The sequence below is a fragment of the Drosophila innubila genome, chromosome X (assembly GCF_004354385.1).
Source record: "Drosophila innubila isolate TH190305 chromosome X, UK_Dinn_1.0, whole genome shotgun sequence".
Classification (NCBI taxonomy): Eukaryota; Metazoa; Arthropoda; class Insecta; order Diptera; family Drosophilidae; genus Drosophila; species Drosophila innubila.
Window position 1 is genome coordinate 33596834 of NC_047626.1, and position 13716 is coordinate 33610549.

General features: G+C 33.8%; 1 protein-coding gene across 2 annotated transcripts in view; it reads left to right on the forward strand.

Annotated features, from left to right (window-relative positions):
- Nucleotides 1-13716, forward strand: part of LOC117794244 (voltage-dependent calcium channel type A subunit alpha-1) — a 189000-nt gene that overhangs the window by 69055 nt on the left and 106229 nt on the right. For both annotated transcript variants that reach the window (XM_034634825.1, XM_034634826.1), the window contains 2 exons: nucleotides 2868-2978; nucleotides 11528-11611. In XM_034634825.1, the coding sequence (XP_034490716.1) occupies nucleotides 2868-2978; nucleotides 11528-11611 (195 nt within the window). The remainder of the gene's footprint in view (nucleotides 1-2867; nucleotides 2979-11527; nucleotides 11612-13716) is intronic.

Genomic DNA, 13716 nt, shown 5'->3' on the forward strand with positions numbered 1-13716 from the left:
TTAGGAGGCATCAATTTTCGATTTAAGAAAATTTTGATTTATTTTTTAGCATTTTTTTTATTTTTTAATATTTTAATAATAATATTTTATTCTCGATCCGCACACTTTATTAACCGGGGTTCAACTGGGAAATCTTATTAATCACATTTCGACCAATGTACCCAAACTTATTTAGAACATGCCAAACAGTCATGGTAGACACCTTTTCGCCAGATGATAAAAAGAAATAGAATTGGACCCAAATTGAAGAAAGATGTTTAGTATAATGGGGGCATTCAGCAGGCAATTCTGATCATCAATCATGATACCTGATTACTTCAGCAATATTCCGACAATCAAAAATACCAAATTTTGGTATCGGTATCACAAAAAATTAGTGATGTAAAAATATATCGAAATATCGACAACTCGATTTTCACGAAAGCGATCATCGAGTACTTCAACTCGATGATTTTTTGGACGATCTATCAAGTTGATTAAATCGATTTCCATGAAAAATCGACAACTCACTGCGGCTTGTTCATCGTGGTTTATTTGCAGAATTAAGCATCTCCCAAACCAGAGCGAATAAATCGCAGCGGCAGCGGCGCGAAAATATAATTACATTGCGTCTTATGAACGTATGCACACCAAAGCGGAGCGAATTCGTTTCGACGGCGAATGTGCAACGTTTTTTCCAGAACCGCGCATGCAGCGTTTTTCCGCTTGCCGCCAAGAACGATAAAATTAGATTGCGCAGAAATTTGCTCATGTTCTGCGCTGATGACGTCACATGTGATGCATGTGTTGAATATTTGCCTTGTTTACATGTTAAATTATTATATTTTGGCTTTTAATACAATATAATTATAATAATATAATACGAGAAGCAGTTTTTCACTTATACTCATTCACTTTTATTGAAAAATATTTATTAAAAATCATCACATGTGACGTTTATGCGTTTAGCTGTTTATGCGCAATGTCTTTTTTCATGGCTGTCATTTGACGAAGACATTTTTGCGAATAAAGAAACCGCGAATAAATTCGCCGCGGTGTGAACACACTTGCGATTTTGGCGCGGAAAACATCACGCGGTTTATTCGCGCCGCTGCCGCTGCGATTTATTCGCTCTGGTTTGGGAGATGCTTTAAGTTTAGTCGTTCAATTTTTGATGAGCGTCCGTAATAAATAAACTACAAAATTGTCAAAGTTTGAACTAGGCATGAAAACGATGCAAGAAAAAGAAGATTTCTCAAAAAAGGAAGTGTATTTTGTGATTACAATTACGTTTTCAAATTAAAAAAAATTTTTTTGAAAAAACTCGATATTTGCAACTCGATTTACTATTTTCCGATGTATCGACAACTCGATGCTTATTTTTGAGGATTTTCTATTTCGATATAAAACTCGATCTAAAGTTTTGATTTACATCACTACTGATAACTGATACTTAACGACAAACAACAGTTTTTGTGTTGCTATTTTATGTTTTTTTACGATTCTTGGCTTAAATAATATATGTTTGCCAAATGATTTAAAATGTGCTTGATGCAGTACTTTTAAGTGACTAAAATTAGATAAATGCATTTTTATTTCTGCATGGAGCTGCCACGTTTTTATAAAAATGTATCATGGCATTCAGCAGGTACTGATTACTGATTACAAGAAAAAAGCGATTACTGCTTAAATTATCTGCTGAATGCTCCAATAAACCGATATAATTTACATTCATCTTCTGTCGTCAAAATTAATTTTCTCTACGTTTTGTACTGGGCCTATAGTACTTTCCTGCTTAGTCGAAAAACACTTTCATGTACGGTAAATTTGGGGGCAATCAGCAATTTTCTTAAATCAGTAATCGTTCCTGTATTTGTGATGGATCAGAAATCATTACCTGCTGAATGACATTATATCATTTTATTGAATCAGCCTACTATGTTTGGGAAAAATCAACTTTCATCGTTCTTGGAAAGCAATTAGAGCCCTGCACAAGTTGCACACTAAATCGGGTTAACAGTTGGAGATCGAAGTTACCTGCTAAATGTCCCCATTATCAGTGAGATTCCAATGTGATTATAGCGATGTCCGCCATATTTTACAAAGTGATGCGCTTGGAGTTTTAGAACAATATTGCATGAAAAGGTGGATTTTGGTAAAACTTCCCTACGATCATTATGCAAATAGGGGTCGGTATTATACATTTTAGTTGTAATAATCGAAATAATCACATATTGAAACAAAATTATAAGTACATGACAACAAGGCGAACAGACGTAGGTACACTTACTCATACTATATATCGAAGCTTCTGTGTTGTGAAATTTATTGTTTTTTTTTTTTTATTTGCACTGTGTTCTTATTTTCACACTAGCTAGGTTTTAAAAGTAATTATGCGGCTCGGTTTTATACCATTGGAGGACATTTTAATGACTTCATGCATGAGTGTATACTATATATTATAATAATTAGTTACAAGATGTAATTTCTCATCAGTATAAACAGCTTTAAATTATCGCTTCTATGTGTGTGTGTTTTCAATTATGTGTATTGGTGAGAACTCTGCCGTAAACAGATTTTGGGCACCCCTACTATCAAAGCTAAAGACTTAAAATTTGGTATGTCGGTCATACACAGGTTAAGTTTTATAGAAACGAAAAACTTTTTTGTTCTTCTAGATATCTTAATGTCTTTCCAAAGTTGGACTAGACTAAAGACTAAAGACAAAGACTATTACCATTAATATTATAACAAATACTGTGGCTATTCACAATTCTCGAGTGGTAAAATCATTTAATTTGAATCTTCTTAAATAATAATTTAGCTTTAAATAATACTTTTTTTTCTAACTGATATGAACTAACTGATATAAAATAAAATCTTAACAGTATCATAATCAAGGTGAGATGTATGAAAAATCGCTCAAATACATCAACATGGGATTTACTGGCATGTTCAGTGTTGAAACTGTGCTAAAGATAATTGGATTCGGTGTCAAGGTAAGTAAACTATTGTACAAAACTTTAAGTGTAATCAGATATTCATGTAAATCAGTCCTATTATGAAATTGCTGAAATTTACAGTGTCACACAAGTGATTGCATGTCTATGCTTTACATATTTATACCTATTTAATATAAATCGTATAATGACGGGCTGTCGAACATCAAAAAGGTAAGTTACTTTCAGAAATATTTACATTTATACATATTTGTTTATATATGTATCTATTGTGACGGCAGTCAGCAGCAGTCGAGAGCTGTTTAGAGCTTTTTGGTTCGCATCAGTTTGTTTCAAGCCTATTATTATAATATACAAAAATGTTTTTTGTTTGAAATTTTTGAGTTAGAAATCAGTTTTTTTATTTCCGACGGGCCTCATTTTATTCTTTATTTGGGGGCTCGCTAAATTTAATCGTTAAAGGAGGAGCTCTTCAAATGTTTTTCTTGAATAAACTTTTTTTATCCAAAAAATAAATTACTTGACAATTTAAATGTTTCGAACTTATTCATTCGGACAACCTGATTTGTCCTGACTCAATTTTGTTCTATAAAAAATTCTGCGATTTATGTGTTGCCTACAAGCTATCTGTTTCGGAAATTCTGTAGCATTAACGGGTTTGTATGTAAGGGCAGTGCTAGGAAAGGCATTTCAACAGCAGTAAACGCAAATATACACTCTTTGCGTATTTTAACACTTTTGAGAGCGTTTGGGTCATTCGGCAGGTTTTTTAATCAGTTACCACTTCTTTACTCGTGTTGGATCAGTAATCAGTACCTGCGCAATGATATGATACCATCTTATACTAATCAGCCTACTACGTTTTTTCCCCGTTTGAAACAAATTTGAACTTTTTGGCTATTTAACAAACGAAACAAACTTTTTTGGATAGATTTGGGGCCAAAAACGACGAAAACTATTATTATTATTTTTTTTTTTCTATAGAAGAGTTTTTTTTTTAAATTTTTTAAAAATCTAGCTTTTTTTTCTTAGCTTTTTTTAGAGGTGCGCCCACTTTTGTCATTATTACTTGTGAATGCCAAAACCGATTCAAAAGGTTTACTTTTTCTAAAAGCTAATAAATATATCTATATTTCATTCACACGCAGTCTTAGATTTAAACCAGTAGTTTTAGAGCTATCAATTTTTGAATTAAGAAAATTATGATTTTTTGGTGATTTATTTTTTTAGTTTTTTTTGACTTTAAAACTCAAGGAAAACTCGAAAAAAATTAATTAAATTTTCTTTTCTATTTTATTTACATAGCTGCATTAATTACAGATATAATCTATGGCGAAACGGCGATATAAATTTTTTTATCTGTATCGATGTTTTTTTTTTCGATTTTTATGACTTCCTTGTGAAACAGCATGACCTTTAGTAAGAAAATTTTTTGTATTTTTTGAGATCCTTAACCAATCTCACAGAATATCAATTTGTTGTTGTCTTTCACATTATGACCATATTTGGCTTAAATCAGATTACTATATCATATAGCTGCCATATTAGGAATCGATTCAGAATTAGCCTTTGGTATGAAAAACTTTTTTGTTTTTTGACTTAAGTTAAGTAAACTGATAGAATTTTTTGAAATCGGACCAATATATTATAAAGATGCCATTTTCTGATTTACATAGGTGCATTTATTACGCGTCGTTTAATATATGATTCATTAAAATCTATGGAGAGACGGCTAAGTTATAAGCATAAAAACAAAAAAACAAGATTGACGCAAATGTGTTTTTCGACAGATTGGTCCTATGAGCAGCTATATGTTATAGTGGTCCGATTTCCTATGGCAGCTATATGATATAGTCATCCGACTTAAACCAAATTTGGTCAGGGTGTAACATATGGTAAGGACGAGCAGTCTGTGAGTTTGGTTGAGATAGCTCTCAAACTAACAAAGCTTTTCATACTAAAGGCTAATTTGCATTCGATTGTTCCTATGGCAGCTATATGATATAGTTCGATTTTGACCAGGTCAGTATGTTACTGGCAGTCCTAAATAAATATTCTGTGACTTTGGTTGAGATAGCTCTGAGACTAACAAAATTTTTTAAACTAAGCAATTTTCTCAAAGTGTGAACTTTGACCCCGAATTTAACCCCCTTGCAATTTGAATTTTGCAAAACGCAGTCTTATTGCACAATAAAATTGTCTCAGCTGTGTTGTGTGAAAATTTAGCCTCCTAGATGTTATGGTTTGGGCTGTGCAACGATCAATCAGTCAGTTATTCAGTACAAAGAATTTTATATATAAAGGCTGTTTTTTTAGAGGCATGGAAATTTGAATTGAAATATAACACAAGAAAATCGTTTTAATGTCCATCAATTTGGCTATATTGAAATGATATTTTTATGACATTAATGTTTAAATATTGTCTTCCCCTAACGTTTGTGGTTTGTTGGCGTAGACGAGCGACTTCACATATCCCCAAAGAAAATCATCCAATGGTGTCAAATCACACGATCTTGGTGGCCAATTGACAGGTCCATTCCGCGAAATTATGCGCTCATCGAATGTTTCCTTGAATAAATCGATTGTGACGTGCGCTGGTGCATGTAGCGCCGTCGTGTTGGAACCATATCTCATCCACATTCATGCCATCCAATTCGGGAACAAAATAGTCGGCTATCATGGCTCTATACCGGTTTTCATTAACGGTAACTGACTCTCCAGCATCATTTCGGAAGAAGTATGGCCCAATGACTCCACCAGCCCATAGAGCACACCAAATAGTCAGTTTTTGTGAATGTTATGGCGTCTCAAGGGTCTCATGCGGATTATCTTCACTCCAAATACGGCAATTTTGCTTGTAAGGTCGTAAGCCCAAAATCTTCCATAAAGTTGATGGACAAAGCTCCAATTGCTGTGCACGGTATCGAATTGATTCATTCGGGTCCTCTTAAACACTTTGCTCTACAGCGGCAATTGTTTCTTCGGTGCGCACTGTTCGACGTCTCTGCGGATGCGTATTATCACATTGAGTAAACGTAGTGCGAAAACGTTCCATGGTTAACCGAATTAATTGCTCTGATGGACGATTATGTCGACCATAAAATGGACGGAGCTTGTGGTTAACTTCGCGAACTGAACCATTATTTTCGAAATAAATTTGCACAATTTGCAAGGGTTGTTCTTTTGTCAACCTGTTCATGATAAAATGGCAAACTAAACTGAACATAAATGACATAAGAGTTGCCAGATTTAACAAAAAAGTCAGCTTTATCTCTACTCGAAAAACCAACCTAAAAAAAAAAACACCCTTTAGATTCTTTAATCTACATAAGTGATCGACACAGCCAATGCAACGGTGCCGCACACGTTCACTTGACAGTACGTTTTTGATTATCTTTATTATGTGCTCAGTGCGCTTTCGTATTACTCTCTTTTTGGCATTACCAACACATCATCAAATTTGGACTCATGGCTATAAATGCCACAAGGGTACAATGTATTTGCTGATTAAAAATTGATAGTTAAATTTAGGGTAATTTGGGACGCTAAATCCCAAACTGCACATGTATTATTTTTTTCTATCATCTCGACTTTTCGCGATATACCGTTATTTCCGAAATTATGGCACTGCATCTACATATATTAGAATATCTGGAAAACGGTAAACCATATTCAGTTAACAAAAATCTCCAAAAATCGTCAACAACATTATCTTTAAGCAGTGCCTACATTGGCTTTAACTTTGCTCAGTAGTTTCAGAGATGTTTGATGTTTTGCAAAAAAAAAAATTCAATTTTAGCAAAAAAAAATTTTTTTGTTATTTGAAAATGCACCGTCTGTAGACGGTCTTGTCGGTTTGAATGATATTTCTGATGCATTTCTTTAAGGAAGGAACTATCATAAATTCGGTATTATGGAAGGATAAAAAGTGCGGTAGGCTGGCATCTATATATATATGTTAGGATATCACCACTCCTCAGAGCCAATCCCAATGAGGAAAGAGCTAAAGCACTGCATTATGGTACGATGCAGAAGCTATATATAGAAATCAGTTGTCTCCAAATAAATAAGGAATACAATAATCACATTGGAAGGATTCCATTTGATAGACGGCCTTATGGGCAGTTACAATCTATGGACGAAGAGCAGAAACATTAAGAAAACTATATGATGAGGGGCTTTTCTATAATTTCGTGAACTTGAATGACACTAATGCAAACATATTATACAAGTGGGTTCTTTGCGACTCAAGCTTTACGATAGCAGAGCAGCTGAAGCAATCTGAGTTCCTTACAAAAATAGCAAAAAGACTTGTTTCCTTAATGGAAATGGCATGAAATGACTTAGCCGGCTTAGCAATCACTGGAAACGAGATTTTCATCTGACATCAGATAAACATATGAAAATGCAAATAATTTTCCAATTTGGTTGCATAATAAGGAAAGAGATGCATATAGTCAGCATTTTGGAAGAATTAAATTCTCAATTTATACAAATCAGTCTCCCACAATTCTTTTTGGGACTACCATTACAAAAATAAATATATTATAAGGCATCTAACTTAAAAAAAATACCTGTGAAAAGGATTTTCCACATATTACATAGTAACAGTCAACTCAAGCAATTGTTCCGAATTCCGAAAACGAGTGGAATTGCCGCAAATCGAGTGGACTGCTGTTCCGAATTCCGCAAATCGACAAGAATTGTCGTTTTCAAAACGTGTGTTGTTAAGCGAGCGGAATCAATAGTAAATGCTACATAAAGCTTTAAAATAATTTCCTAAAACAATAAACTGAAAATTCAAATAACCTTAAAGATTTGTAGTTTTCTTTGCGCTCAGCGTCAAAAGTTGTTGTTGTAGTCGGAGTAGTGAGAGCAAGGGCTTGCCCACCGCTGCATTATACAATTAATTGTACTGCATGGAAGTCGTATTGGATTCATTTTATTTTCTGGCCATTATTGTTTTACTATTGTCCCAATATATAAAGACTTTTTTGGCGCTATATCTTTCTAAGCACTTCGCCGATTTTGCTTTATGATTGTCGAAAAATGTATTTTACCACTTAAAATGTTGTTTGTGACTTGACCTTTGCTCGCTGTATTATTGTGAATATTACCATTCTTTTTATAGATTTGCACTATATTTTTCACCGTAGACTTGCAAATGGAACTAAAACAACAACAAAATAAAATATGTAAATGATTGTCCTACATTAAAATATGATATATAAAATTTATTTTAAAAATTTAGTTACTTTTTAGCTTCTTCAAAGTATTATATGTAAATTATTGCTGCCTTTTTAATTAATAATGGTCCAAAAAATTTCTTGTTTTAATTATACTTATTTTATCAGCTACTTATAAAAAACTTTTGAGATGAAATTAAAGGTAATTAACTGACCTTTCCAAAAAGGTTAACTTTTGATGTATAATCCTTACATAGATATTGAAAGTCGTACTTTCATAAAAAAATCTTGTCGTACGATTTTATTGCGTTATCCCGGACGAACAAGTGTTATTGCATGACCCGGTCGCCCGTGGTAGCGCAGTGCACATTGTCCAGCAGACACCCTTGTGGAGGGTTCGCTAAAGGATTAAAGCGGTCATTAACACACGCAAAATAGAAGTTGGCTTTGGCTGAATCTAAAATCTGCCAAATGGAACGATATATTTTTTTTAGCTTTACATCAAGTATTTACACAATTATTTATATCTATTGGTTTTTATACCCTGTGCGGGTATATTAAGTTTGTGCAAAGCGTGGCGTGGCAGGCCCCCTAATGTATATATTTATTCTTGATCAGCATATACAGCCGAGTCGATATAGCCATATATGTCCGTATGAACAAAAAGTTCTCGAAGAGGGAATTCAGGAGTTCCCAACCAAGCGAAGAAATTGTTTCTTCAACCACTTTGGCTGAATGGGCCGGAATTTTGTCAATCTGCAATATGACTTTTCCATGTGCTTGAGCCCATTTTTGTCGTTTTTCGATCAATGCTTGGCTTAAATGACTTTTTCGCGGAGTTCCAGAAGCTTGAAGCTCCACCCATTTTCGCGATCTTTATCAATAGCATTAAATTCGCCCCTTTTATAAGTTGAAAACAGCGTTCACAAATCTTGACAGTTGAAACAATTCGATGACTTTCCGATGCCTTTTTCTTTTGTTTAAACAATAAAATCATAACTGGCCGCGAATGCTCCTTATTTGGCTGAAAGATAGCTCTTAAGAAAATAAACTAATATGACGTTTTGAAGCAGGCTATCTAACTAACAAAACAGCGTTTTAGGTGTGAAGAACACTCGAATACTTTTTTCTTGATCTACTGACAGCAAATCGACATTTAAACTTGCACAATCGGGCCTGTTCCGAATTCCGAAAACGAGTGAAATTGCCGCAAATCGAGTTGATTGCTGTTCCGAATTCCGCAAATCGACAAGAATTGTCGTTGTCAAAACGTGTGCTGTTAAGCGAGCGGAATCAAAAGTAAATGCTACATAAAGCATTAAAATAATTCCCAAAAACAATAAACTGAAAATTCAAATAACCTTGAACATTTGTAGAATCGTTTAGCATCACTACTTCAACTGTTTAAAGTTGAAGTATATTTTAGTTTTTTTTTATAAACATCTATAAAATATTGCATACATAACAAAATCGAGCGGCAATGTCTATACCGAGCTGTTCTGAATTTCACTTTACTTTTTGTTATCGATACTAGCTCTTGCAATCGAAAGTTGCTACAGTTACTTTAATTGATAAATAAAATTCGAACAACGAAATTTTAGTCTAATTTAGCTTCTATGTGCTATATCTTACATGAAATAATTTAAATTAATTTTAAAAGATAGTTTTAAGTAATTCTAATCGGATTTAAGAGAAAAATTTAAGTTTGAATGGTCTTTTTTTATTGAATTAATGAGAACTCTGGTTCATGTCGATATGCACAAGCCAGGCAATCAGCTGGTGACAAAAAAATTTAATGCAAAAATGCATGCAACCAATAACCATAATTGCCGGCATTTTGCAGAATTAAATTAGCAATTTATATTATTTAAGCAATTTCTATTTCTTCAATGGCTAAAATGACTTACCGCCATCGAATCGTTTTCGAAACCGAGTTCGAAAAGTAAAAACAAGTCCATTTCGATCGGAATTGGGAACAGCAAATAGTAAAACGGTTTTTTTCGTTTCGTTTTAACTTTTTGAAAACGTTTGGAATTCGGAACAGGCCTGAACATTTCAGAATAGGACGTTCGAGTGATATAAATATCTTTCACAAAGTCCTCTACGAGTTAAAAGTCTAGTGGCGAAAGTCTTTAGATCAGTGATGGGCACAGCCTGGCACGCGTGCAAATCAGCTGTTCGATTTACCAATACACACGCAAACCCAAGCGCATCAAGCAGCGCGAAATCAGTAGCAGCCAGAACGTCGAACGGAGAGGTTATGCGCTTGCTTGGCTTAAAAAGCATTAAATATGCACTGCGAGATATAGTTGAGAATATCTGTTTGGAGAAAATTGATTAATTAGCTTTACATTTTTAATGCAAACTCAAACTCTTAATATGTGACCACAGAGTTGGACACTGTTTTGATTTTTAAATTAAGTGGCATTAATTGGGTTGTCATAGGAGTAAGAGAATGCTTAAAAATCGAAATATTGCATGAATTTAATATTTTCTGTAAATGCAGTGCAAAATCATCTTGAGTCATCGAGCGACCGGACTGTGCAAGTTGTGCACTGATTCAACCGACCCCGCATTCGGCTCGTGTCTGTGTGACCTACCGATAACGATTCGATAAACGTGTCCATCACTGCTTTAGATGCCCCTAAATTTCTGATATAAAATTTTGGGAAGAACAATATTTAATTTAATATATAAATTATATATATATATAATTATAAATAAAAGTAGTTCGGAAATCGGCACTGCGAAAATAAAATATTTTGGGTAAAAATACTGATACGATATTCCACCTACTTGATTTTTTTTTATTAAAAATCAAATCAAATTATCTAATAAAAATTTTGTGTTCGATTCCCAAATGTTTTGGTATTCTCATTTTATAGTTTCATGGTGCACCGAACGACCTAAAAAAAATGCTGAAGCACATGAATCATATATTCACCTTATTCTTTTCAATGGAGACAATTCTGAAAGTATATGCATCTGAATTTAAGGTAGGTAATACTGTTGAATAAATCTTGTATGTTCTCCGCAAATACCTACAACAAATTAAATTTATTCGATATGAACGTCAATATAGCTGTACAGCCCTTTTAAACAACACTGATTTTAATTATAACAATAATTTATATATCTAGAATTATTACTGACTTGTTTAGTTAACATAATCTTTACCATCCCATGCACCAATGTATAAAAGGCCATAAATATTAAATTTTTATTAGCACAGTGTCACAATGTAACAATGTAAATTTCAGCGAATAACAAACACTTCGGTATTGAAAGAAAAAATATTAAAATAAGTATTCTTTGCTCATTCTGTATTGCTGTACGTGATAGCTGTTTTCATTAATTTTTGAAAAGAATTATCCTTTTAATAATATGCAATCTTTTTTGTAGAACTTTTTCAAGGATCCGTGGAATATTTTCGATCTTATTACTGTACTAGGCAGCATTGTGGATGCTCTCTGGATGGAATTCGGGGTAATTATATGCGACTTTCATTAATAATTGAATAACCTTAAAGCAAACAAAAAATACATACATATATAAAAAAAGTGTTCAGATTTTCATTTTGGCAGATACTCGTACCCTTACATACCAAAACAAAAATTTGTTGCAAAAATTTATAAATGCGACCAAGCATATTTACTTTTGTATCCACACATACATACTTACGCAAATATTCAGATTATGTCAACACAAAAGTTTCTGGTCTTAAGTGGCGAAAACCTATCTTCTTTAACAACATAAATTAGTTTATGGAATAAACAGGGATTAAAACCGAAACGAATATCGGTTACAGTTACGGTTACGGTTATGCTCGCATTAAGGTTTTCGGTTAAGGGCTACGCAAAATCTTTAAATATCGGCTTCGTAACGGCTACCGGTTATTTGTTAGTTTCGGTTTTGAAATACCGGTTTGGTTTCGGTTCACAAAAAAAAAATGGTCGTTACAAAAAAACCCAATTTTTTCTTGTTTAAAGTGTTACTTGAAGCACGGTATGTACTTTAGTTGTATGTATATACATACACATGTACATGTGTACGTAGCAGTTAAATCAACGCTGCAAGAGCCATCTCCAAAATTGTGGATGCTTGCAGCACTGATTAAACTTTAGTAACAAAAGCATAAGTGCGCGCTTATGAGAGAACTCCAGTCGTAAGGCGACTACGAAATACCCTGTGCCCAACTAAGTGAATTTGCATTTAGTTATGTATATAACTAAATAATTAAAATTTAGTTTTTTGTATGTTAATAACAAGGTTATATGTAATATTTACATTAATACTGACATTGTTATAATTTTTTTTTATTTCATATACATACATACAGCTGTAAATATACATATATAAATTTGATGAGTATTTCGATTGTAGCATATATGTATCAGAGAGCTGCAACGGCTATGTTCGAGTATGAACGAGCCCCAGTGCTAAAAATTCAACCAAATCAACTCAGCGGCTCAGCCGCAACTTGTTCAATCGAGCTCCGAGCCTATTCACGAAATTTTTGCTTGTAAATTTCTTTAGGCGTTGTGCAAACTTTCCTAAACTGGCGCCAAATGAATTAAAACACCGCCGATTGCTCTTAAATAGTTTACTAATAAAATATATATTATAAGCGAATATTTAAAAAATATCACAGAAAAAAAGGACAGATTTCCGGATAGGGGATGTTTCAAAAATGTTCTGGCAAATACATTATAAAAAGGGACAGATCTGTCCGGAAAAAGGCTGATATGGCAGCACTGCTACGATCGTGTGCAATAGTTCGCTGTCTCGCTCGCGTTTGCTCACTCCCCTATTTTTCTACGACGCGTCGCGACGCCAAAAAATCGAAATTCTTAGGAAACTCACACGAAGACGAAAACAGAAGTTGCACGGAAGTGGGCACGGCATTTGCAATAGTGAGCACTATAACAACATCTACAACACAAACATCTTCGGAAGTTATAAATTAAAGAAAAATGAGCACTTTTATTGCCCTATCGTCGCGTCAAAAATCAGTGTGGTTGTTGTTGCTGTTCAGCGTCTCGCGACTCGCATTTGCTGTGTGGTTGTTGTTTCGTTTTATAGGGGGAAAGGGGGTCATAAGCTATTTGCGCTCAGCGTCAAAAGTTCTTGTTATATCGTCGACAATCGCGAGCAAGCTAAAGTAACGGTCTGCTACCTGTTCAGAAGACTGGTAAAGACATTTAGTTTTGATCCGTTCTAGCGACGCGTCGCGACGCCCAAAACCGAAACTAACCCTTATAAATGAATCGGTTACTTAACGGTTTAAAGAGTTTCGGTTTTAATGTTTCGGTACAGAAAAAAAAAAAAATTTCGTTTTCGGTTTCGGTTACGGTTACAAATTTCAATCGGTTTTTACCGGTTAAAGAATACGGTTTCGGTTAAGGTTTTAATCCCTGGGAATAAATGAACTTATATACTAATTATAATTATTATAATTAATTATGTATAAATTTAGGGTGTAATACCTACATACATATCAAACCAGAAATTGTCAATGGTTGGCTGTAGTATTAAGAGTGGTTAATATTCTAAGATTTTCATTCACAATACATATTTTAAAAACGAGTTTT